Genomic DNA, 22,985 nt, shown 5'->3' with positions numbered 1-22,985 from the left:
TAGTTACAAAAAGCTGTTTAATTATGAACAAAACACTTTAAAAATATCCACTAAATTGATGAAATGTAGAGTTTCTATACAAACATCCATATTTACATTAAGCAATAGAGATTGATGAAGCCAAATACTTTGTGCAAGGTCAGACTATTTTCAACCAGCAGAGTTCATATATCTGGCTGATTATGTTGACAAAAACTAAACTTATGATTCAAATCAGACATCCTCATGAAGGACGCATATTAAATGACATGTCTAACACTGTATACTATAAAGACTTAACCAATATTCACTGTCAACTAATTATCCTCTACTCCATGCTTTATGTTATGTGGGAAAAGAAGGGCAGTGTTTTCCCCCCCAAGGAAGCCTTTAAAATGTTGGTTACAAAGTCAAGTACTGTCCATTTCAAGTCTCCATCTGTCCACAATCACACATATACACACACATGAATTTAGCAGTATGAACCTAAGTACCTCCAACTGGAGGTGTACAGATATCATAAACCATAACAATTTGGTGCAGTTAGCTACCTGTCCTCTGAGGTGCAAGACTGGAATTGCAGTTTTTAGTTTGGTAGAAATCTGCAAAACTCCTGCCTGCACCTAAATTATTTAGCGTTAAGTACATACGTAAATCTGTAATTCTTATTAAATAGTGAGTTCAATGACTAGCTTCACTTTAAAAAAATATCTAAAATCTACAACTGCTTTTGTGCTTTCAAAAGTGTGTGCTCTGAACCTTTCAATATATATTTCCACCAGCAGTACTTGTGTGAATTCTTGATGTCCCATGGAGAGATTTTAAAATACTGCTGTGAATCAACAATATTTTTCCAGAGTTCCTTTTATTATGAAGATTTTAGTCATGGTCTGCTGAACTATCTCCAGGGCAGTTTGAAGATAAATCTGCAGCCTCTACAGTATAAAGGAAAAGAAGGTTAATATTTCAGATATGGGAAGAAAAGATCTATAGTCTTCTAAACCTTATTTCAAAAGAGAGGGGTGTGGAGTCAGAAAAAAGGTGATGGAGAAACAGTACAAACAGATTAAGTTAATTCCAAATAGTGTTGTAGTTTGAAGTTCTTATAAACTTATAAAATAGAAAGGTGGTACATGTGGGACTGATGAGGGATGTTTCAGAGGACAACGTTACCAATTTAGCCACAAAATACTGATTTGGAGCCCAATATTGATCATTCACTGATTCTGAAATTCAAGAAAGGAGAAATGACTGAATCCAGCCAATAAATACAAAAGTTACTTTCAAGGATAACATTAGTGACACTAGCCTCCATGGGAGTTTTGCTGGGATAAAGAAATAAGAATTGCAGGATACGGTTCCAAATACATAACCAAAGGAAAATTATATCCAAGATGGATTTAACTCTTACCCTCATATGCTGTTCCACACCAGATACAATAAAGATGCTCTTCCCTTAAATAGGCAGTCAGGATTTGTAACTTCTCAAATACCTACAGAGAAATATATTTTACAGCTTTGAGAAGGAATCACAATCAAACAGTCTGGGATGGGCCCCTGGGGTGCAGTGTCTTCCCTGCTAATCAATAGTTCTGGTGCTAAAAAGGGCTCACTAAGAAAAGATCACACGATACAGTAATCAAAAACATGGAAACCTTCGTACACCATAACTGATACTACAGCAGAAGTCTCCAAATTGTGGCCTGTGATGCGCCAATGATCTATGGCGAGCTAGCTGGTTAAAAGATGTTGGCTGTTCTTTATTTTCATCTACTGAACAACTAAAAATACCTTCTTTCAAGTGAATGATGTTCCTCATGGGATTCTTTTATCATCCATCTCCGCCACAGGCTGAGTTCATTAAAATAACAACAGTGGTGGGTTCTTGGGCATAAAAGGACATGATTTTCAAAAGTGACTGATTTGAAGGTCCACCTTTTTTTTAGAGGCAATTACTCAGCATTTTCTGAAAACTAGACCCATCAAGTGTCAAACTGGGTACCTAAAAATAAGATACCCAAAACCACTACTCTCTTGAAAATCTTGGCTCAAAGGTGAGGTAATGTTATCATTTAATTTTGCTCTTTTACTCCAAATCAGTATAATCATGCTTTATACTCCACCTAATAGTATTGCAAAATCACTTTGCAAGGCAGAAAGAGAGGCCGCTTATTAGAACTTTGATTGATGATATACACACACACACACACACGTTTTACAAATGAAGACAGCTTCATACTAACTTATGTTTCAGCACTCACACTTAAGTCTGAACCTTTGTATTCATCCTTTTCTTCCTCCTCTCGATCCTTTTCTTCTTGCTCAGGTTCTGTCCAGTACCAAATCTCCTTGGGAACCTTAATATCCTTAAAAATAAGAAAAATTACAAGCAAAGTTTTCTTTGTCTCTATAGGTTTCTCCAGTAGATGCCTGAACGCAATTTATAATGGGACAAGTACAACTTTATAAACTTTATTATTAATTATGATCTTGAGACACTGAAGCTTCAAGAATAGAACTGATCAAATTTAGACCATACTGGATCAGAGCAGGGGCAATTTGTGGGTTTGTTGCTCTTTAAAAACAAATTTAAAGGGATGATAAAATAAACTCTGCCAGATATGCTGGTAAAGTTCAAGACTGCACAGCAAATTATTATTGTATCTTTTGTCATTGGTTCTCTTTATTGCCTATGTCCACTTTCAGAAGGCAGAAGGCTCTTTTTATGATTTTACAGTTAAAAATCCTGAGTCTGCACATGCCCATCATTGTGAAGCTCTTCCCTTGTGTGGGATAGCAGGTGAATAGCCTCCTCTGAGCCAGACACCACCATCAATCTGACAGCCTGACACAAGCTACCAGGAGACATATAAGTAGTAAATGGTCAGTAAGGTGGAAGAGGCCTTCTAGCTGATGTCTGAAGTGTTCTCAAAAGGCTTACACACCAAAATGAATTCAGGTGGAATATATTTCTTGTCTTTAAGCCCAAGGATGTAACTTCTGTCCCATATGAGCTCTATTGGACCATGGGACGCAGGCTCTTGCAGTGTAGCATTCCCCCAGGATGGCTACTAGCAAGTTAGCAATAGGAACACACCACCCCCAAGCCCTATGAGGATACGCTTGGTGTGTCCAGCATCTGTTCCACTGGACATTCACAGAATTCCCAGATCCTCTGCTCCCAAAGGAAAGTCTGCTCCTGCTTGCCAGTTACACCGTAGATCACAGCTCCGCTTAAGATACAACACTTAGATTTGTTTACAGAGAAAATATAAGTTTATTTAACAAAGACTCAAATGATAGCATGCAGAAATATTGGAAACAAAGGGTTAAATATAAAATAAAATCATAACACGTGCCAGAGCCTAAACTTAGTTAACAAGACACACCCTTGTTTAATTAAAGTTTAGCTCACCCCAAAGTCATTCCAGTGTTTTTCAGCAAAGCCTGGCTGTGATCCTTTTTTCATAAGGCAAACACATGGTCAACTTACTTCCTAAATGAAGGATAATTGGGTGACCTCTGCACCCCCAGATATTAGTTCCACCAATCCACTGTCTTCACTTGTAAAAAAGGTAATCTCTATACCTTGTTTTTTTCCTGTCTAGAATCTCCCCCTGAAGACTTTGCAATCACTTGATTAGTATTTTTTCAGATTGTAGATAGTATGCATCACTCAATCTGCATACAATCAGGCAACCAGAAAAGTTTCTTGTTTGAAAGAAACCAGTTTAACATCTTTTGGTGACTAGCTCCAAGTCAGAAACCGTAAGAACATCATTTTCGAGATATAGAGACACACACACACACACGTGTAACTCCTTACATATTATCCATACATACATTTCATAATGATCATGATGACCAGTGTGCCATAGGCTTTCAGTACAGACCTTACATGACATCCTTTGGTGAACTAGGATGTAGATACCAGACCCACGAGATCCCTGTAACCCTTATGCACCCTGTGCCCTCTGCCAGTTGGCACCAGAAGGTCCCTAGGTAACACAGAGCATCTCAGGGAGACAAGCATTGCCACTTTAGTCCAATAACACCCAATATTATACAAAACTGTTAAGAAGTGAATAATATTGTTGTACATGAAGACTGAAGAATTTGTAGCCAGCTCTACACTATAAACCATCCTTCCACCCCAAAGCAGCGTATTAGCTTACCTTTTGTGTGTCTAATTGCTGACAGGCCCTCTGGCTTTTTCTAAGGTCCCCTTCTATCTTACGTTCTTCTTGTTTGCTTTTGAATCTCTTTCTGTCAATAAAAAAGTAGCTAGCTACAATCAACAGGCAGATAAAAAATTCACACATTATAGGCAAGAACTTATTGTAATGTAAAGCTAGTTGAGATTTTAGACACACCATAGTTTCCCACAACATTTGTAACTCTTTGTAATGCCTTTGTACAGGCGTACAGTCCTCTGACGGGATCAGAGAAGGCCATCCTAAACAGGACCATGCTGAAGCTTAAGAACGTCATTGTAAACTTATATGTATGTATGTGTCTTCCTTGAGGAGGCTACATTTAAATAGTTTTAAAAACAGATTTCTGGTTTAAGTTGCACCCTCTAACAAATGGCCATAGGTACATTATTTGTTCTGCCCCCCCCCCCCCCCCCCCCCCCCCCCCCGCTAATGTCCACTGTAATTAAGGGGCACAGCAGAGGGAATTTATGTATTTTGGTTTTCATGTGTCAAATCATATTTTCTTTTTAAATGGTTGGTAATTACCCTCCCCATGGCCCACTCATCATACAAATGTTATTCAGAATTGAGAAGACATTTTGATGATAGTCAAACCTGAGGCAGCTAGTACCACTTTCAGATAAGCATGAAACTTGGATCCTTTTTTACTTACCTGAAAATGTTTACGACACATGAAAATAAATCGTTTTACCTAAACTGATCTGCAGCATCTTCATCTGCTTGTTTTTTCATATGAATCTTTCTTCTGTAGTTTTCTAGCCTTTCTTCTGCTTTCCGCTTTTGTAGTTCTTCATGACCAAGCCCTCCTCTGCCTGTTTAAGTTCAAAACACTGTCGTGAGCAGCTGAGAGACTGTGAAATCCAACAATTAAAAGAGGTAAATATTACACACCTGTTTTAATGTTCAGAGGAATAGGCTCAACAATGCCTTCTCCTGTAGGAAAAAAGGGCAGACAGCTTATGAAGCCAGGTCTCTCCCCAAATCATAAACACAGCCTATCCAAGTATACATAAGATTTTGCCACTGAACAATTAGTTTTTATGGTAATTTTTTTTAACAGGTGGCTAAATCAAGCATCAAGGTGCACTGACAATGGACCGGTGGATCAGGCATTCCTTATTTCTCAGTTGAATTGTTGCTGTGTGCTGCATTCAGGCTGCTTCCCTATACACCAAAGGAGGACAGCTTAATTTGACAGGCATAACATATTAGTAATTAATAATAATAATAATTAATAATACATTGCACCCTTCTGTAGCATCTTTCATAGGAGACTCTTAAGACACTTTACAAAGGTTAAACCTCACTATTCAGTCATGGAGTGCAACATTTATTCATCCCCTAGTGATTTACTCTGGATAGGTATTTATCCTTCCCTAGAGCTCCGTGCAGAAGGACTTAGTGTCTGTGTGCACAGATGCCTTTCCAGAATCAAGCTGTAAATTTGCGCAGATTGGAGATAGGTTCTTTAATGTTTAAAAGTTACTTGCTTGGAAGGAACACCAATTTCAAAAGGCCCTGCTACAGACAGTAAGATCTTTGTAAAACATCATCCACATCTGAAATACCATTTAGTTAGCAGTAAGTACTGTTTCTTCCTCCTCCAATTCCCCCATATCCCTCACTCTTTTTATTTCAGAGATTTTAAGGGCTTGCTCTCATCTTCTGTGCTTTCTTCTGCTGTGCCAAGGTGACAGTTAAGAACTACCGTAGCAACTAGGAGTTCTTCTAGAGGTATTCATTGAATTCATCCAGAGATAAGGTGGAACGGTATTAGTAACAGGTACCCTTTTAAACCCACATTTTGAAAAATGGGCATACATCTAAATTCTAGAAATTAGCAAACTTACCACTCTTGCCAAGGGCCTGCCCACTTTTGTACCCCATCTTTTGGAGCAAAGCAAAGCCTTTGTTTTCGTTTCCTAAAGCACTTTTCAACACAGTGTCACGTCTCTCTCTTTCCTCTTCTTTTAGGCTCTTTTGTCTATTTTTCTGGTTAGCTTCCCTCTGCTTTTCTTCTTTTTGAATAGCTTCTTTCACATGCCTCACCATTGGCAATCCTGGCCTGACATCCTGTCTAAGGGAACAAATAAGTATTAATATGGTCTGTTTTTTAATTAAGAGGCAATAAATGTTTAATGGCAACATAATCCATTACAATGAAACAGTGAGGACATAGAATCAGCTTTGGATAAGCAACCTCTAGTGCAGAGGTAATCAATTATTTTTTTGTCAAGGTCCAAATTTCTTGGTCAAATTTCTTTTTGTCAAGGTCCAAGCTCCAGAGAAAATATATAGCTGCCACTTGAGAATGGGGAGTGACTTTAAGACTGGGGAGGCCCACATTGAAAATATTAAACTCTGAGTTCTCCATATCTTTGAATCACTGCACCTCCATTCTAATACCCTATTTTTCAATTGCTTGTAATGGACTAAAAAATTATCTTTTGGGCCAAAACTTCTAATTCATACTATTTGTTTGTGGAAGGAATTTGAATACAATTAATTGTGCTGTTTGAACTATAAATATGTGAAAACCTTAAGAAAATAGGTCCATAGTCTTTTTTTTCACTATGAAAACTCAAGTAACTTTGTTCTAAAATGGTGGCTGCTCTAGTCCATGGAAAACATAACTTTGATTTTTCTGATGTATGACTAAAATGTCAAATATAACGTGCATTAAACTTCCTTAAAAAAGAAATTAAATTATTTCCTCCATAACAATCTCCCTACAGGTGAAGGTCAGACATTTAAATGGAGAACCTGAAACCTGCTCAATTAGACTAAAAAAGGGTTAAAAGTCGTTTTAGCTACACAACTTGTCGCTTAATCCCCCCATGCTAATTCTTGTAGCTTTACCACATCTTGCAAACACACATGCTTCACTTGAATAAGCCTTTAAATGGCTTTAAGAATGACAATAATTGTATTACTTATCCTGTAATATAACTGCAAATAGAGACTATGTGTAAACTTTTAACACAGTCAAAATGGTATTTCCATCTGGATGCTCTCTTATCTCTCCTCCTCTGCAATAAAGGTGACATATCAAAGGAGATCCCATACAGCTCAATACAAGTGTTTGGTTGCACCTTACAGAAATGCTCTTGTCTATATTATAACTAACTAGTTTAAAAGATTAGCTCTTAAGGAAAGAATCCTTAGAAAGAGGTATTTATCCTGCCTGCTAGACTACTATACAGTCAGATGGATTCTTTCTTGTTTAGGATCTCAGGCTACTTTGTTGATGCTGGGAAATGGCAGTTACCAGAAGAGTTTCATTAGCAGCCAATCTTGTCTCACTTCCATTTCCACCTGGACATATTATGTTTCTACAACAAAACTGGTGAGGACTTGTAAGGAATACAGTGCTCCTCAACTTTTCACCTTAGCCACCTACAAATAATTTATATTTGGGAGGAGAGGCATGGTAAATGCAAAAATAAAGTACACAGATGGAGGAGGTCCAATTTTTTGAAGTAATTAGTGATCTGAGGTGCCTCAAATTTTTGGCGTAAATTTTCATTTTGGCTAAAATACTGCTTGCTTTACTCATTTAAATCATCCCAGTGAAATCGCCCTGTGACTTATGTGAGTAATGAAAAGAGGATTTGGCCCTTAATGAGATGCCTGGAAATTGACAGAATGGTTGATTCATGACAGGCTATTCATAAACACTAGTGAAAAACTCAATGAGTAAATCTCCAAAATGATCAGTATTGTTACTGGATGTAGATGTGTATGATCTACTTAGCCAAGCTACTTACTGCACATTAACAAATGAATCAGACATATAGTCATCTTCTTCTTCCATGTTTAATATGTATACCCTGTTCAGATCCTCCTACCTATAACGAATGAAAATATTTTATTACACATTTTACCTTTTAAAAATTAATTGAAATGAAATAAGATGACTGTTTTTTGGGCTGAGATAAACTTATTGGCTCAGGTTTGCTATATTCAGTACTGGACAAGTGCCAAAAAACCACTACTCGACTGAGGGACTGACAGCAGTTTTATCATTTGATATTTTGTGAATTACCAGGGGGTAGAAATGAATGTTTCAGTTATCCTTGCTCTCGTCTCTTGCTCAGCATAGTTCTATAGCAGCCTCACCTTAGGGATTATTATTGCTTTACCAGGGTTACACTTAAAAAAAAAAGGAAGACTACTATGTCAGTTGCTCTGATGCATTTATCTAGACTTAACTTGACCCTCTTTTTCCTCGATATCCACACTTGGTATTTTTGGCTTAATTTTCTTCCGTGGTTGCCCATACAGTCTACAATTCAAAGAAGCTCTTCCCCTCTTTAGTTTTAAACACTTCTTCGCTGAATAAATATCACATGAAAAATGGGTGAATCTGTATCTTTTGTGAGGTTTTAAACATCATCAGAGAATTACAATTTCTTTGTCCATATTTTTTCTGCCAGGATTGGCATTTGGGCACTGAAAAACTAGGCATCAGGCAATTTACTCTTTATTTAATGAAGTTTAGGCTCCCGTTAATGTTCTCGCTTGATGGTCTTTGTTCGGATTTTGTGCATTTAGGCAAAATTTTCAGATATCCTGAACTTTCTGCACCATTACCATGGAGATGACCCATTTGGTAGATCACTTAACCTGGCAGTTATACCTACATTTTCTAATCTCAAAATTTCTTTAGCCATTCAAGCTCACAAGACAAATTGATGTTTTTTATTGGAGCATATGCTATAAAATCAAAAGGAGTATCCATCTTAATCTATAAAAGCAGCAAAGAATCCTGTGGCATCTTACAGACTAACAGATGTTTTGGAGCATGAGCTTTCGTATTCACCCACGAAAGCTCATGCTCCAATAAGTCTGTTAGTCTATAAGGTACCACAGCATTCTTTGCTGTTTTTACATCTTAACCTTGAATGCCCTAGAAAACCGCCCTAATAAATTAAATATATTTTTGTATTCTTACAGGGTCTTGATCCTGCAAATACTTAGGCAGGTGCTTAACTTACTACCCTGAGCAGTCCCACTGAAATAAAAATTTACAAAAAGTGTCACTTACTTAAAATTAAATTAAAATTAGAAGTTGGTGCAATAAAAGATATTAACTTGCCCACCTTGTCTCTTTAAGTAAAATTACACACACATATTTGAAGGGGGAGGGAGGAGGGCTAAAGCATGGGGTCAACATTTTCCCCACAAACACAAGACATTTTTGCAGAATTCCAGCTGTGAAAATCTGGAAGTTATAATCCTCAGTCTGAAAATCAGGTAAAAATAAAGCCAGTCTGATGTTCAGTGGCTTCTGCTTCACTTCATATCTTAAGAGTTTACAACCCTCAATTACTACCTGCACAATCAGCCCCTGCCCCCAAAACCTCCCAGCACCTTCAGCCACCCCCCCACAAAATCTTCCACCCCCCAGCCACTCCAAAACCTCTCCCCATCCCCAGCATCCCCAGCCACCGCACACCGAAACCTCTTACCACCTCCAGCCATCGCACCCCAAAACCTCTTACCACCCCCAGCCATCGCACCCCAAAACCTCTTACCACCCCAGCATCCCCAGCCACCGCACCCCAAAACCTCTCACCACCCCCAGCATCCCCAGCCACCGCACCCCAAAACCTCTCGCCACCCCCCAGTATCCCAGCCACCCCTCCTCAAAACCTCCCACCCCCAGCATCCCCAGCCACCCCAAAACCTCCAGCCACCCACAGCCACCCTCCCAGCATCCCCAGACACCGCACCCCAAAACCTCCCACCGCCCACAGCCACCCTCCCAGCATCCCCAGACACCGCACCCCAAACCCTCCCCGCGACCCCTCTCTGCCGCTCACTCACCCCGCGGCCCCTCGCCCCCAGCTCTCTCGGGCTCGGTCCTGCGCACTCTGGGCTCAGGCGCTTCCTGGGTCCCGGGCTGCGCCTGCGCCCGCGCCCGGCCGGACCCGGCTCTTCCTGCCGCCGGGAAGGAGACTCGCTCGGTGCGCTGCTGTCAGGGGTCCGTCGGGCTCTGCTGGGACCGCCGCCTGCGGGTGAGTGCGGGCCGGGGGGCTCGGCTGCACCCGGGGAGCGGCCGCGGGGCGGTGGGTGCCTGGTGCCCGCAGGCCGGGGGCGGGAAGACGCTGCGGGAAGGGGGTGGCGGACGGGGCCCAGATTTCCTGCCTCGAGCCCCGGCGAGCCTGCGGCGGGCCTGGCCGGTGCCAGTGAGAGATGCGGGGCGGTTTGCGAGCTTGGCCCTGCGTGCGGGGCTCGCCGAGAGCCCGGCCTGGTGGCAGGGCTCCAGCAGCGCCTGGCGATGAAACTCACCAGACCCGGCAGCACCGGGGATGGCGGCTCCCAATGGGTGGCGTGACCCTGCAGAGGTGGCAGATGGTGCCGTGGGGCTGGCACCTCATCGTGTAGAGATGACGGACCTGGAGGGTAGCGTGGCTCCGTAGTAGTGTTCTGTGGCCTCTGTGTGTTGTATTTGTGGTTTCCAGGGCTTGTACCTCCATATTCAGGATGAAGGCTGCTGCATCATACCACTCCATAAACAACAGTTGGTGTGCTGAGTGAACTGAGTACCTGTATGAATAAGGACCGGGGATACATGTTTAGATATTTAATGGTATGGAGCACCATGTTGGGACTAAACAATAATCAAAAAGATGTATACCTGTATCCCTGGGTGTTTTTGTGTCCCCTATGTCTGGAGTATCTGAGGGCCCAGATGTTAATTAATTTATCATCGGACCACCCCTGTAAGGAGTATTATACTTATTTTACAGATGGGGAACCCAAGGCATAGGCAGAGTAAGTGACTTGTTTAAGGTCACTCAACAAGTTAGTGGCAGAGCTGGAAATAGAATTTGGATGTTGTTATTCCCTCTCTGCTGTTCTAAAACTGCCAGATAACGTTCCCTCTTTCAGCTATATACTGCTCTCAATTAATGCATATCCATTCAGAATGCTGCTGCAAAGATCATTTTCTTAGCCTGTTACTTTGACCATGTCACCCCTCTCTTTCTCCCACTGGCTCCCCCTTCTCTGTCACATCCAACAATAACTGCTTCTCTTCCCTTTCAAGGCTAGCTGTAGTCAATCCCCACTCTATCTATCATCTCTCATTTGCTGTTGAGCTACTGGTGTTAATTTCTGATCAGCCAAGGTGCCAGCCTCGGTTGCCTGCTTGCTTGTTTGAAAACTTAACACCTTCATTGTTACTCCTCTGCTGCCCCTCATGCTTGGGAAGAGCACCCTATGAACATTCACAAAGCTGCCTCATTATCCATCTTGACATCCTTCCACAAGAGTCTCCTCTGACATGTTGCCTACAAAAAAGCTTGACAAAAAGTAATTGTCAAAGGGAAATCATAATAGAATGTGGGTATTACTGGTGTAGTTCTTCAGGGATCAGTACTAGGCCTGATGCTATTCATTACTTTTATCAGTGATCTAGAAGTAAATGGAAAGTCGGTTAGGATAAAATTAGCAGATGATACAAAGATTGGCAGAATAGTAAATAATGATGAGGACAGGGCAATCATACAGTGTGATCTGAATTGTTTGATAAACTGGGCCCAGTCAAACAGAACACATTTTAATACAGGCGGATGAAAAGTCACATACGTACAAAATGAGGGACTGTATCCTGGAAAGAAGTGACTCTGAAAAGAATTTAGTGATCGTACTGGACAAACAATTCAGCATGAGTTCCTTGTGCAATGCTGTGGCAAAAAGGAATAATGTGATCTTTGGATGTGTCAACAAAGGGTAGTGTAGGGGTAGGAAACTGTTTTTACCTCTGTATACCCTGCACACAGTTCTTGTGTCCACATTTAAAAAAAGGATATTGAAAAATTGGAGAGAATGCAGAGAAGAGCCACAAAAATGATTGCAGGTCTGGAAAAAATGCCTATTTAGCTTATCAAAAAAGAATCAAGAGGTAACTTGAATATGGTGGATAGGTACTAGCACAGGGAGAAAATGCCCACTTAAATTAAAGGGCTCTTTAATTTAACAGAGAAAGGCATAACAAGAACCACAGCCAGAAGCTGTAGCCAAACAATTTCAAATGAGAAATAAGGCACAAATTTTTTAACAGTGAGGATGAGTAACCATTGGATCAAGACTACATGCCGTTCTGAAGATATATTTTTGTCAGACCCAAGTTATTGGACTCAATAGAGGAGTAACTGGATGAAATTCTATGCTCTGTGACATAGAGATCATGTTAGATGATATAATGGTCCCTTTTGGCCTTAAAATGTATAAATCTGGCCTTTAAATCTATGAAACATATCAGAAATAATGTGGTGAGACTCCTAACTTATACATTTTAATAGGTTTAATGCACATTTCTTCCATTTAATTTCCCTGCTTTTTTATCTCTAAGGACAAAAAAGGAGAAGAGAATAGGAGAAATAGAAAAGTAGAAAAAAATAAAAAAGTATAGGGTCTGTAGAGTACTTCTCTCTGGGTTTGTAAATTGTCTAGTGTGTGGATGAAGTTACACTTGGTGAAATGCATGTTTCATACAACTATACTGCTCTAGTTCTATTAAACACAATTTATGGACTATGTACTTTGTGCAGGAGATCCCTCCAACTGGAAGGGGTAAGGGCATCCTGGATCTCACAAATCAAAAAGAGGCTCCCCAGACTCCTTTACAAGGCCTCATGGAGTATTCTTCTACATGGTATCCGGTACCTTTGGGACAATAAAGGAATAATTAAGATCTTGGAGGGGAAGGGAAGGGAATCTCCTGACTAGTAACATTCTTTTTTTCTCTTTACTACTTTTTTACAGGGACCTCAACATTATTCTTTGCCAGGCAGAAAAACCTCTGAAATTCTGAAGCTGCCTGTACTTTGTTTTTGACATTTAAGGTCCCTATACCTCAAATACACGTGCATGTGCTTAATCTTAAGCATGTGACTAGTCCCATTAGGTATGTCTACACAGTTCATGCTAGTGAACCTTGCAGCCTGGAGTTACAGACTTGGGCTTGCGCTAGACAGGAACTCAGGCTCTGGAGCTCATCCCCCTTCCTAGGCTTCAGAGCTTGAGCACTGGCCCACGCTGCAAGTTCAAAGAGCTGGCTACACACCTATTTTTAAAGCTCTAGCATGAGCCCTGCAAGCCCAATTCTGTTAACCCAGGTTGAGCAGCTCACTGCTGCAGGCTGTATAGATGTACCCATTAACTTCTGTGAGACTAATTAAACATAAGCATAAATGTATTGGGGTCTGATACTGTAGTCTATTTAAAATGCAGTTGTGCTCTGAAAACTGTAATTTGCATTAAATAAAAAATATTGTAGCAAAGCTTTTTATTGCTTTACATTGTACATTAACTTTATTTTAGAGACAACACAGGAGTCTACAGTGAAGTCAGAGTTTAAATAAGGATGGAGCTGGCTCATAGTTTGTTGCTAAATGAAGAAGCTTTGGCTCAAATCACAGAAGCAAAGAGGCCGGTCTTTATTTTTGAGTGGTTGCGATTTCTGGATAAAGTGCTTGTAGCTGCCAACAAGGTAACTTTATTTCTCTCTCTTTATTTCTCTTTCTAAAAATGTCATGTTAATTTCATACATATGTAAGGGTATCAGATGGACATCTGTAACAGTGGCAGTAGGATCTGGGAGCTAACCTTCAGAGTGACTGGAAGTAGGCCCCTTTGTAAATCATGATTTCTTGTAGTGCACAGAAATCATGAAAATGCTTCCAACCATGATATTTTTTTAAAAGTAAAAGGAAAACTCTCTACAAGAAAGTCTTTAATACTTAAAAAAACAAACAAACAAACAAAAAAACAAACCTTAGCTAATTAATTTCAAGGACACGATGAATTTTCCAAATAGTGTTAGTCAATTTCAAAGATGGAATGACACTTCGGTATTGACTGACATTACTTGTGAAATTCATTCTGTTCTTGAAATTGACTAATGTTACTTGTAAAACTAATTCTATGCAAACCTCATAAAATTCAGTAATTTGCCGTTTACACTGTCCTGAATTGTCTAATACAAAAAGATTTGTGATTTACACAGGGCCCTAACTAACTATAAGTGCATATATAAACTTCCTACTGTAGCTTGTAGTTTTGTAAATACCTGTGCTTATTAATTTATTTGTTGCTTGTGCTCAGTCTGAAATTATAGATTTACAAACTACAATAAGTAGTAAGATCTACAGTTCTTCAGTAATATGTATACCTCGGAAAGTTTAACTCTTCTCTTCTAGTGCAGGACCTTTTAATGATGAGGAAAAAGAGGTGAAAAATGGCAAAGAAGGACAGTCCTGGGAGCTTAAAGGACCCTCTGTGAAGTAATATTGTATTAAATGATATATGATAGAAACAGTAAGAACTCAACAATAGCAACCATTTGTCTATTTCCATTTAGCATTTGTATGTGCAGGTGTAGAGTATTTTAGATTGAAACATAAAACGTGTCCCTCAAAGTTTGTGGAAACTGGTAGAAATGTTGAATTACATATGAATGGAAAGAATATAATAACATAAATTTTGTTCCTTTAATAGACAGATGTCAAGGAAAAACAAAAGAAGCTTGTGGAACAGCTAACTGGACTCATCAGCAGTTCCCCTGGGCCACCCACACGTAAATTACTGGCTAAAAATCTTGCGGCTCTTTATAGCATTGGCGATACATTTACTGTTTTTCAGACACTTGATAAGTGTAATGACATTATCAAGAATAAAGATGATACTGCTGCTTATTTACCAACCAAACTGTAAGTAAAATGTTGTCTTAAGAGTGAGGAATGTTTGTTATAAAGTATTTCATATCTCTACATTAATCTGTATGTGTATGTATTTGTATATTATATACATATGTATATATAATAGAATATGAAAATAAATGAGACATAACAAGAGCAGGATTGGGAGTGTAGCGGGAAGGAATTAGAGCTAACAAAGATTCACGTGGTTGTCTGGAGTTGAAGAGTCTTTCTTCCAGGTAACGAAATGTCTTCTACTCTGGACTAATTTTTACGTTTATGTCATCCAGAGGAAAGCTAATGCCTGACAGAATAACAAATGGACAAATTCCTCTACTTGGATTTTCTCAAATATTTACAAGCACATTCTGTCCCCAAATTAAAAGGTGCATGGAACCTTGCAGGTTAAACCCTAACATGGATTTCATATTTCAAGAGATAATTGTTAATGTTAGGCACTCTTCAGAAAGAGTGTTCACTGTTTGTTTGTATTCATCTACTGTAGCATACAGTGTGTGTCTCTTGAATAGATAATCTCCATGCTCCATGTATTTAGCTTTAGCTCACATTTCAGGTATCCTAGCACAGTGTCTTTCAACCTTTTCGATAACAGTGACTGGCTTGCTGCCTTCCTGAACTGTGTCATGGAAATCTAAGGGATCGCTGCTGATCCAAGGACTGGTCGTTGAGAAACACTGTTCTAGCAGGCTCATTGGTAGGAAAAGTTTTCAACTAGCAATAATCACATATCAGATTAACTTCATTGGTTATGATACTGCCACTTAAGGTTGTAAAACCATTTATGTTACAGCCCTTTGTTTTTACATACTCAACTATCTGAAATATTGACCCTTTGGGTTGAAACTGTCCTTGCTTGATTGATGCCTTTTTTATGAGAAATGTTGAGCAGAACAGTTTTTATTATGAATTCCCAAACATATTACTTTCCCCACTTAAAGACTATCCCAACCGCCTTTTTTTCCCTTTCAGGTTATTCAAAAACAGCTGAACTTTGAAATGGCAGACTTTTTATGTAAGGTGTCCTTGATGAGGAGTTATGTGCTTTGATAAGTTTGAAATGAACAGCTGGTTGGATAATATGCTGTCAGTGATTGAAGAATTATTGTTGAGCATTCTCAGCTGTGTATTTTAAAAACTTTAAGCGAAGAAAGCCTTGTCCCTTTGTGATATCAGTTTACACATCGTCAGGGGCCTGGGATGTACAGGATCTGCTTCTGTCAAGCTGCTTCTGGAACTATTTATGTGTCTAATTGAAACACAAAATTGCTTAAAATCCTTTCTGCCTCAACTCTCCTCTTTTCACCCTCCAAAAGAATGAAACAAAACAAAAAACCCCACTCCAATGAACCAAGTTATTCTAGTACCTGAACATCAGGAAAAGGAAAAAATGCAGGTGCAAAAAACTGACTGACCCAATGATTTTAGCGTATCTAAATTTAACTGCATTGTACAACATTGTATGCATTTTGAGTTTTTATGTAAAGAAAACCAACAGCAAAACTTCTATCTTTTTTCAGTTGTTGGGGCACATATATCAAAACTTAAGGAACGTACTGCTTACCTTTAACTGTTTTCTGCTGTCTGGCTGAAGACTGTTTTCAGCAACCATTTAGACCCTTAAACCAGCAAAGATTTAATGATATGCTTAATTTTACACAGGATTAGGGCCGAAGGAAAAAATCCTGCCAATGGATCAACTCAGAAGCATCCCTGTTCCCATGAAAACCCCACATAGCTGATCACTCTATTTTCACTATCTAGGTTGAGCGAAATATAGAGTAAACAACCAACATAACCACTGAATAATAAATAGATTTTTAGTAATAGAAGATGATTAACAACATGCTGTACATTTAAAAAATAAATTTCCTTATCTCCTAGTCTGCTGCTAGTTTTATGTTAAACGTTAACGAAAAGATTTCTAAGGGACATCTTGTCTTTGTAGGGCTGCAGTGGCATGTGTTGGAGCTTTTTATGAAAAAATGGGCAGGATGCTGGGCAGTTCTTTTCCAGAAACAGTTAATAATCTCTTAAAGTCTCTGAAGAGTGCAGAGGTAAGTTACAGGCGCATTTTAGGTCAACACATTTAGGGTTTTTTTTAAAGCCAAAACTATTTTTTTTTAGTTAAAATGTCTTCACAGCTTTTCACTGAACTGAGCAAACAGATGCTGTCTGTATGGTTCGTATCAGTATAAAGCTATACATATAGTTGTATTATGTAAGTGTTGTAAAATTTTGGCATGTAACTATTATATAGCAGTCACTTAGTTGTGATTGCAACTGTTAAAGTTGCAAAATGGTTCAAAATACTGTTACAGCCCCTGTAATGGGGTGCTGGTCCTGTGTCACATGTACATGTCCTTGCACCCTGGTTCAATGCTCAGTCCTTTAAGATTGAGGGGCTGAGTTCAGGGAGCACATGACAAGAGTCCTGTGATTCTAAGACCATGTCTACACTGCAAAGTTAAGTCAACCTAACTTATGTTGGCATATAGCCGCCGCAGTGATTACAAGCTTTGCTCCTTGTGTTGGCGGTACATGTCCAAGAGCACTGGTACTGATTGTGCTGTTAATATGGGTTGGCTTCTTAAAGCCAGTAAATTGTGGGACGGCTTCTTAAAACCAGTAACAGTTGATATAAGCAACACAGTGTCTACCTAATTAATCAACATTGATTCTACACCTTTCATGAAGGTGGAGTTATTAAGTTGATATAGCAGGGCAGTTACGTTGGTGGGAGTGAAATTTTAGTGTAGATGTTTACGTAGGTCAGCGTAAGCTGCCTTGCGTCAACCTAACTCTGTAGTGTAGACAGGTCTAAGTTGCAAGCAGCAGCTGCTGTAAACAGGCAGTCTGCCCTACTACTGAGAATCCAGGGTCAGGGAAGGACCTGGGAAAGGCTCTCAGTAGCAGACAGGAAGGGCTATCTTCCTGGAGAAGAATGTGTCCTCGCCTCTTTCCAGCTGGCAGAAAGTGGAAAAGTATCTATTCTCAAGTGTTTTGTATGTATTTGAACCATTGTGTCTTCTTTGATTAGTAAACCTGACCCCGAAGAAAGGGATTTGGACCTAAGCCTGAGTACATAGGGTTTATTTGGACTGTGCTGGCTGCTGAATCTGCTCCCTGACAAACAGTCTTGTATCGAGTTGGATTTGCAGAAAAAAACTTCAACTGAGGCTGTTGAGTTTGCTGTCGTCTTAATGGTTTTTGGGGGGCAGTGGGAGAGAAATTTGAGCTCATTTTGTTGAACTCTTTTTGAGTTTTTAAATGTTTAACAAACACCGTTTCCTAGTCTTACAGCTATTTATTTTTCATGAAAAACACATAACAAAATAGACAGTCTCTGCCAGTGTTCCCTCTAATTTTTCCCACCCATGTGCAGAATGAATTTTGTTATGTGCACCAATATGAAGGTGATATGTGACACATCACAGGTTGGGGGGCAGGCTAGGTGGAGGCCGAGGGAAGTGTGCCTCTCCCCGGGCAGGTTCCCTGGGTGCCTGTGCAGCAGTAAATAGGCTGCTGGCCGGCCACGCAGCTTACAGAGAACTTAGGTCCTTGCCCCAAAGAGCTTACAGTCTAAGTGGAAACATTCCATATGCTCATTAAGGAATAGTAATTTAGCTAGATTACAAAAAAAGAAAAAAAAATTGTTTGATTTCACAGTTGTCATAGACTGAAGTTTGAATACTGAGTGTGCCAAGTACAAAATTACACCTTTAAGAAAAGTTGCATATGTGTTTAGCTAGTTAATTGTGTATTGGCAGGTTGAAAGCTTTGTGGATGAAGGTTATGAACTATGTAAACCAAATAGTTCTAGATTCTCCCTCCCCCGTTTTTTTTCCTTGTTAATATATCTGAGAAATAAAATGCAAAAAATTAAACTAGGAGATTGAATCCAACATTAAGATTGCACAATTACAATAGCAACGGCTGCGAGTGTACTATTTTCTATTCCTGTTTCATATGGAAACCATAGATGCTGGAACTAGGGGTGTGGGGGGTGCTGCAGAACCTTTGTCTTGAAGTGGTTTACATCACATACAGAGCTTACAATTTGGTTCAATGGTTCTCAGCACCCCCATTTTACAAATTATTCCAGCACCCCGATTGAAAGTGCACATTAATACATATGTTTATTACTATACATATACCCAGTGCTTGAAGTAGAGTGAAACAGCAGAGGGAGCTCTCGCTACACCACCAGGAAGGACAGGGGGCTCTTGCTATACTGTGAGCGTACACATGTGCCATGTTGCCTATAATAACTGAGACCACTTTACATACTTACATGTAGCATTTGCAACTACATGAACACTACACAATAATTTCATGGTATTTGTTCAGTCTCTAGCTATCTTAAGTGGTTTTATTTAATTGGTGAGTTTGTATCATCTGTGCACACCAATATATACAGCCACAAAAAGAGAAGGTGATACAACTATAATGCTGATATTTGGGGCACAAATAACTATGAAGAGCTGTTGATTGTGAATTGCTTTTTTTACCCTTTGCTTTCTTTTCATGTATGCAGTCTCAGGGCCGAAGTGAAATATTAATGAGTTTACAGAAAGTTCTAAATGGACTGGGTGGTGCAGCAGCTTCATGCCACCGTGATATTTATAAGAATGCACGATCTCTGCTGACGGATAGATCTATGGCTGTACGATGTGCAGTAGCTAAGGTAGGTACATTTTTTATAAGGTTTAAAAATCCAATATTATTTGTGCTCGATGCTATGTTCCTTGTAGTTGGGCTTACTCCCAGTTCTTTATTGTGTACTGTGGTATGTTTCTGAAATCATAGTACTTGGTGCTATTTGAATATAAAATTGGTAGCCACAAAGTGAGTTATAGGGAAAATGGCAAATTTTGCTTTTGAGTTTTATAACTGATGATTTTCGGTCTGGAGGAATAAGGAAGGTGAAAGTGGGCGGCATACCAGTAAGAAGTAGCTGCCGGTACCGGCCCGTACAATGCTGACGTTAAAGTGCTGCTGTGGCAGTGTTTCAACGTTGCTGCCCCTTTGCCTTCCCCTCCCCCCCGGGCTGCTGATGGTGGGGAGGAGGGGGCAAAAGCGGCAGCTGCCCCAGGGCCCAGCGTCTTAAAAGGGCCCGGGGCTCCCGGCTGCCGCTGCAGTGGCCGGAGCCGAGGCCCTTTAAATCACGGCTGAAGCCCCAGGCGGCGCAGGCCAGGCAGTGTGGAAAGGCTGGTGCCGGAGGCTGACCCACAACCCTGCCCCTTCTGCCTGAGGCCCTGCCCCCGTACCGGTAAGTCTTTTATAGTACTTTAACCCCTGAATAAGGAGTTTGGTGTCATGAGGAATGTTTGTTCACTCTGCCATGGTGCCTTTTCTGTACTTCCATAAACTCTGACGTTTGTGTATTTATGTTAGATTGTAATTAATGTGATAAGTAGCAATCCATTTTTTTTTATTTAGTGGTAAAAAATTGGTGCTGAGGGAAAAGGTGTGTGTGTGTGTATCTGTCTTTCTAAAGTTATATCCCAGAATTATAGGAATTACACATACAGAATTTATCTCTACAGTACACTTCTTAGTGCCTTGTCCAGTCTAGCTTTAAATGTTGCAAGTAACTGGGATTCTACCTCTTCCCTTAAGAGACTATTCCACTTTTTAATAGATCAACATGTTAATTTTTTTCCTGATAGTTCCTGATATTCAGCTACATTTTTAAAATTGTATCTTTCTCTACTTTTGTTCCATCTTAAATTCCTGTCCTCTGATGTTTACATCCTACAAATATTTATTGATTGTTTTAAGGTCACTCTTTTATTGTTTCTTGGTCAAGATACCCTATTTATAAATAATTCTTTTAATCTTTCCTCAAAAGCTAGTCTCTCCAGTTTTAGTCATTTAAATCAAGGCACTCAAGATGTATTTTGGGGAATAATGCTGTACAGATAGATGAAGCAGATCATCTACTAGGTCTATTTTCTGCTCTCTACATTCAAGTTGGAGATAAGAAATTAAATTTCAGTTTAACTTTCACACATTCCAACATCCAAACTTATTCACAAATGTATGTTTGGAGTTCTAGTTTTTACCGCAATCCTCAGACAAGAACCATTTCTACAATTGTACAATACTTGTTAAAGCCAGATATATATCATGCAGCATATTAATTTTTAACTAGAATACTTTGACAAAATTACTCCAAATCAGCAATGAAAACACACAAAAAGAACTAGTACAAGCTTTGCCTACAGACTGATGGAGAATATGGATGAGGTGGAGAGTTACACAGATTCTCAGCAAGAAGTCAGTCTGAGATGTTAAATCTCACCAGACTGGGGAGACTGTACACATTATGGATCTTGACATGTAGAATAGGATAATATTTCTTCCTAGAAGGCCTGAAGAGGACCCCTGTCAGCTATGACTAGCACAGTCTGCTCAGTTTAGAGTATAAGAGGTCCTTCGACTCTTGGATCTGTCTTCATCTCTTAGTATCAGAGGAGTAGCCGTGTTAGTCTGGATCTGTAAAAGCAGCAAAGAGTCCTGTGGCACCTTATAGACTAACAGAAGTATTGGAGCATGAGCTGTCGTGGGTGAATACCCACTTTGGATCCAACGAAGTGCGTATTCACCCACGAAAGCTCATGCTCCAATACGTCTGTTAGTGTATAAGATGCCACAAGACTCTGCTGCTTTCATCTCTTAGATGTCCCTTACAGTCTTGTACACAAAGGAGGCTGAAAGTATCATTTACTTCAGATATTTCAAGGCTAGTTGAGTATATTAAAACAAAAGAGGTGCCATGCTTTTGAAGTTTTTGCATAGTCCCATGGTTTTTCTTCAGTGGTTACTCCAGCCAAGTTATCTGGGCTTTAATGAGAGAGGCAAAAACAAAAAACCAATCCAAAGGGGTCCATATTAACATGTCTGCCAAATAAACCTAATGCGTAGGCTTAATGACAGAACGGAAAAAGCAGGCTGTAGTAGTATTCAATCATTCTTATTTTTCTACAGTGCCTACTGGAACTACAAAATGAAGCTGTATTTATGTGGACTGCTGAGCTAGAAAATGTAGCAACACTCTGCTTTAAAGCTCTGGAAAACTCAAATTATGGTGTACGAGTTGCAGTATCGAAGCTTTTGGGGACAGTCATGGCTACAGCGTTGATACCAAAACAAGCAACAGGTATTGCATTATATGACAACATGACGTGGTGTGTTGTTTCAGTTCATGGAAGGGCTTTTTTTTCTTTTTTGGTAGACTTAAATTTTAAAATGAATGAACTAAAATGAGTGAAGTCTGTGGATTTCCTATTAAATTCCTATAAGGAGATAAAGGCAATAGTTTAGTTTTAACTTACAAAAAAGTAATTCACCTGGCATGAAACATGAAAACAAAACTGTGAACAAAAGCACAGTAGCTAAGATCTCAGCTATGATTCCTCAAGACTAGCATTGTACATATAGATCTCCAACTTGTTCCCACCCATTAGTAGGGCTCCGTATCTGTCACGGAGGTCGCAGAAATCATGGATTCCATGATTTTCCGTGACCTCTGCGACTTCTGCAGGGGCCAGTGTGGCTGACCCCACAGCTGCCCAGGCAGCTGGCTCTGGGGTCAGCTGTTCAGGTGGCCCCCAGGACAGCCACACAAGCTGCTGCTGGAGTGGCCCCAGGGACAGCCACACTAGCACCTGCTCTGGTGGCGCCTGGCAGTGGTCCCAGGGTGGCCGGAGCAGCTGCAGTCTGCGGCCCCAGGCAGTGGTCCCTAGGCAGCTGGCCGGAGCAGCCGTGGTCTGTGGCTCCTGGCATCTCATGCCACTGGCCCTAGATGGCCCCCCATCAGCATCCCGGACTCCCCCCATCAGCCACGGCCTTCCAGCACCCTCCCTCCCCAAGATTTAATCACAAGTATTTTTAGTAAAGGTCATTGACAGGTCACAGGCCATGAATTTTTGTTTATTGCCCATGACTTTTACTAAAAATACTTGTGACTAAATCATAGCCTTACCCATCACAACTGTAGCCTGATCCACCTTGTAAAATGTGTAGTTGCTGGAATACCCACCTATGTCATCCTCTG

General features: G+C 40.1%; 2 protein-coding genes across 3 annotated transcripts in view; one reads left to right on the top strand and one right to left on the bottom strand.

Annotated features, from left to right (window-relative positions):
* GPATCH11 (G-patch domain containing 11) lies at positions 1-22,075 on the bottom strand. Its single transcript, XM_030557111.1, has 10 exons — positions 22,063-22,075; positions 10,026-10,035; positions 7,964-8,044; positions 6,047-6,273; positions 5,088-5,129; positions 4,888-5,008; positions 4,155-4,245; positions 2,241-2,345; positions 1,391-1,472; positions 1-914 (listed from the first exon to the last, which is right to left on the bottom strand). The coding sequence occupies exons 3-10, from the start codon at positions 8,008-8,010 to the stop codon at positions 859-861; spliced, it is 771 nt and encodes a 256-aa protein (XP_030412971.1). The 5' UTR covers positions 8,011-8,044; positions 10,026-10,035; positions 22,063-22,075; the 3' UTR covers positions 1-858.
* Positions 10,038-22,985, top strand: part of HEATR5B (HEAT repeat containing 5B) — an 85,420-nt gene continuing 72,472 nt past the window's right edge. The window contains exons 1-7 of one of the 2 annotated variants that reach the window (XM_030557102.1): positions 10,038-10,216; positions 12,972-13,113; positions 13,530-13,698; positions 14,706-14,917; positions 16,872-16,980; positions 19,461-19,610; positions 21,917-22,088. In XM_030557102.1, the coding sequence (XP_030412962.1) occupies positions 13,573-13,698; positions 14,706-14,917; positions 16,872-16,980; positions 19,461-19,610; positions 21,917-22,088 (769 nt within the window). In that variant the 5' untranslated portion in view covers positions 10,038-10,216; positions 12,972-13,113; positions 13,530-13,572. The remainder of the gene's footprint in view (positions 10,217-12,971; positions 13,114-13,529; positions 13,699-14,705; positions 14,918-16,871; positions 16,981-19,460; positions 19,611-21,916; positions 22,089-22,985) is intronic. The other variant, XM_030557101.1, reaches the window with a different exon arrangement.

Source organism: Gopherus evgoodei, chromosome 3, assembly GCF_007399415.2.
Source record: "Gopherus evgoodei ecotype Sinaloan lineage chromosome 3, rGopEvg1_v1.p, whole genome shotgun sequence".
Taxonomy (NCBI): domain Eukaryota; kingdom Metazoa; phylum Chordata; order Testudines; family Testudinidae; genus Gopherus; species Gopherus evgoodei.
Note: the sequence above shows the minus strand (reverse complement) of the source record. Positions and strands in the feature narration are given on the sequence as shown.

Bases quoted from the DNA above. Each gene is read 5' to 3' on its own strand.
- GPATCH11 (XM_030557111.1), bottom strand. From the start codon at position 8,010: ATGGAAGAAGAAGATGACTATATGTCTGATTCATTTGTTAATGTGCA. The intron at 6,274-7,963 runs GTAAGTAGCTTG...TTGTTCCCTTAG, and splicing joins GATTCATTTGTTAATGTGCA to ACAGGATGTCAGGCCAGGAT. The intron at 2,346-4,154 runs GTAAGCTAATAC...CTTATTTTTAAG, and splicing joins AGCAATTAGACACACAAAAG to GATATTAAGGTTCCCAAGGA.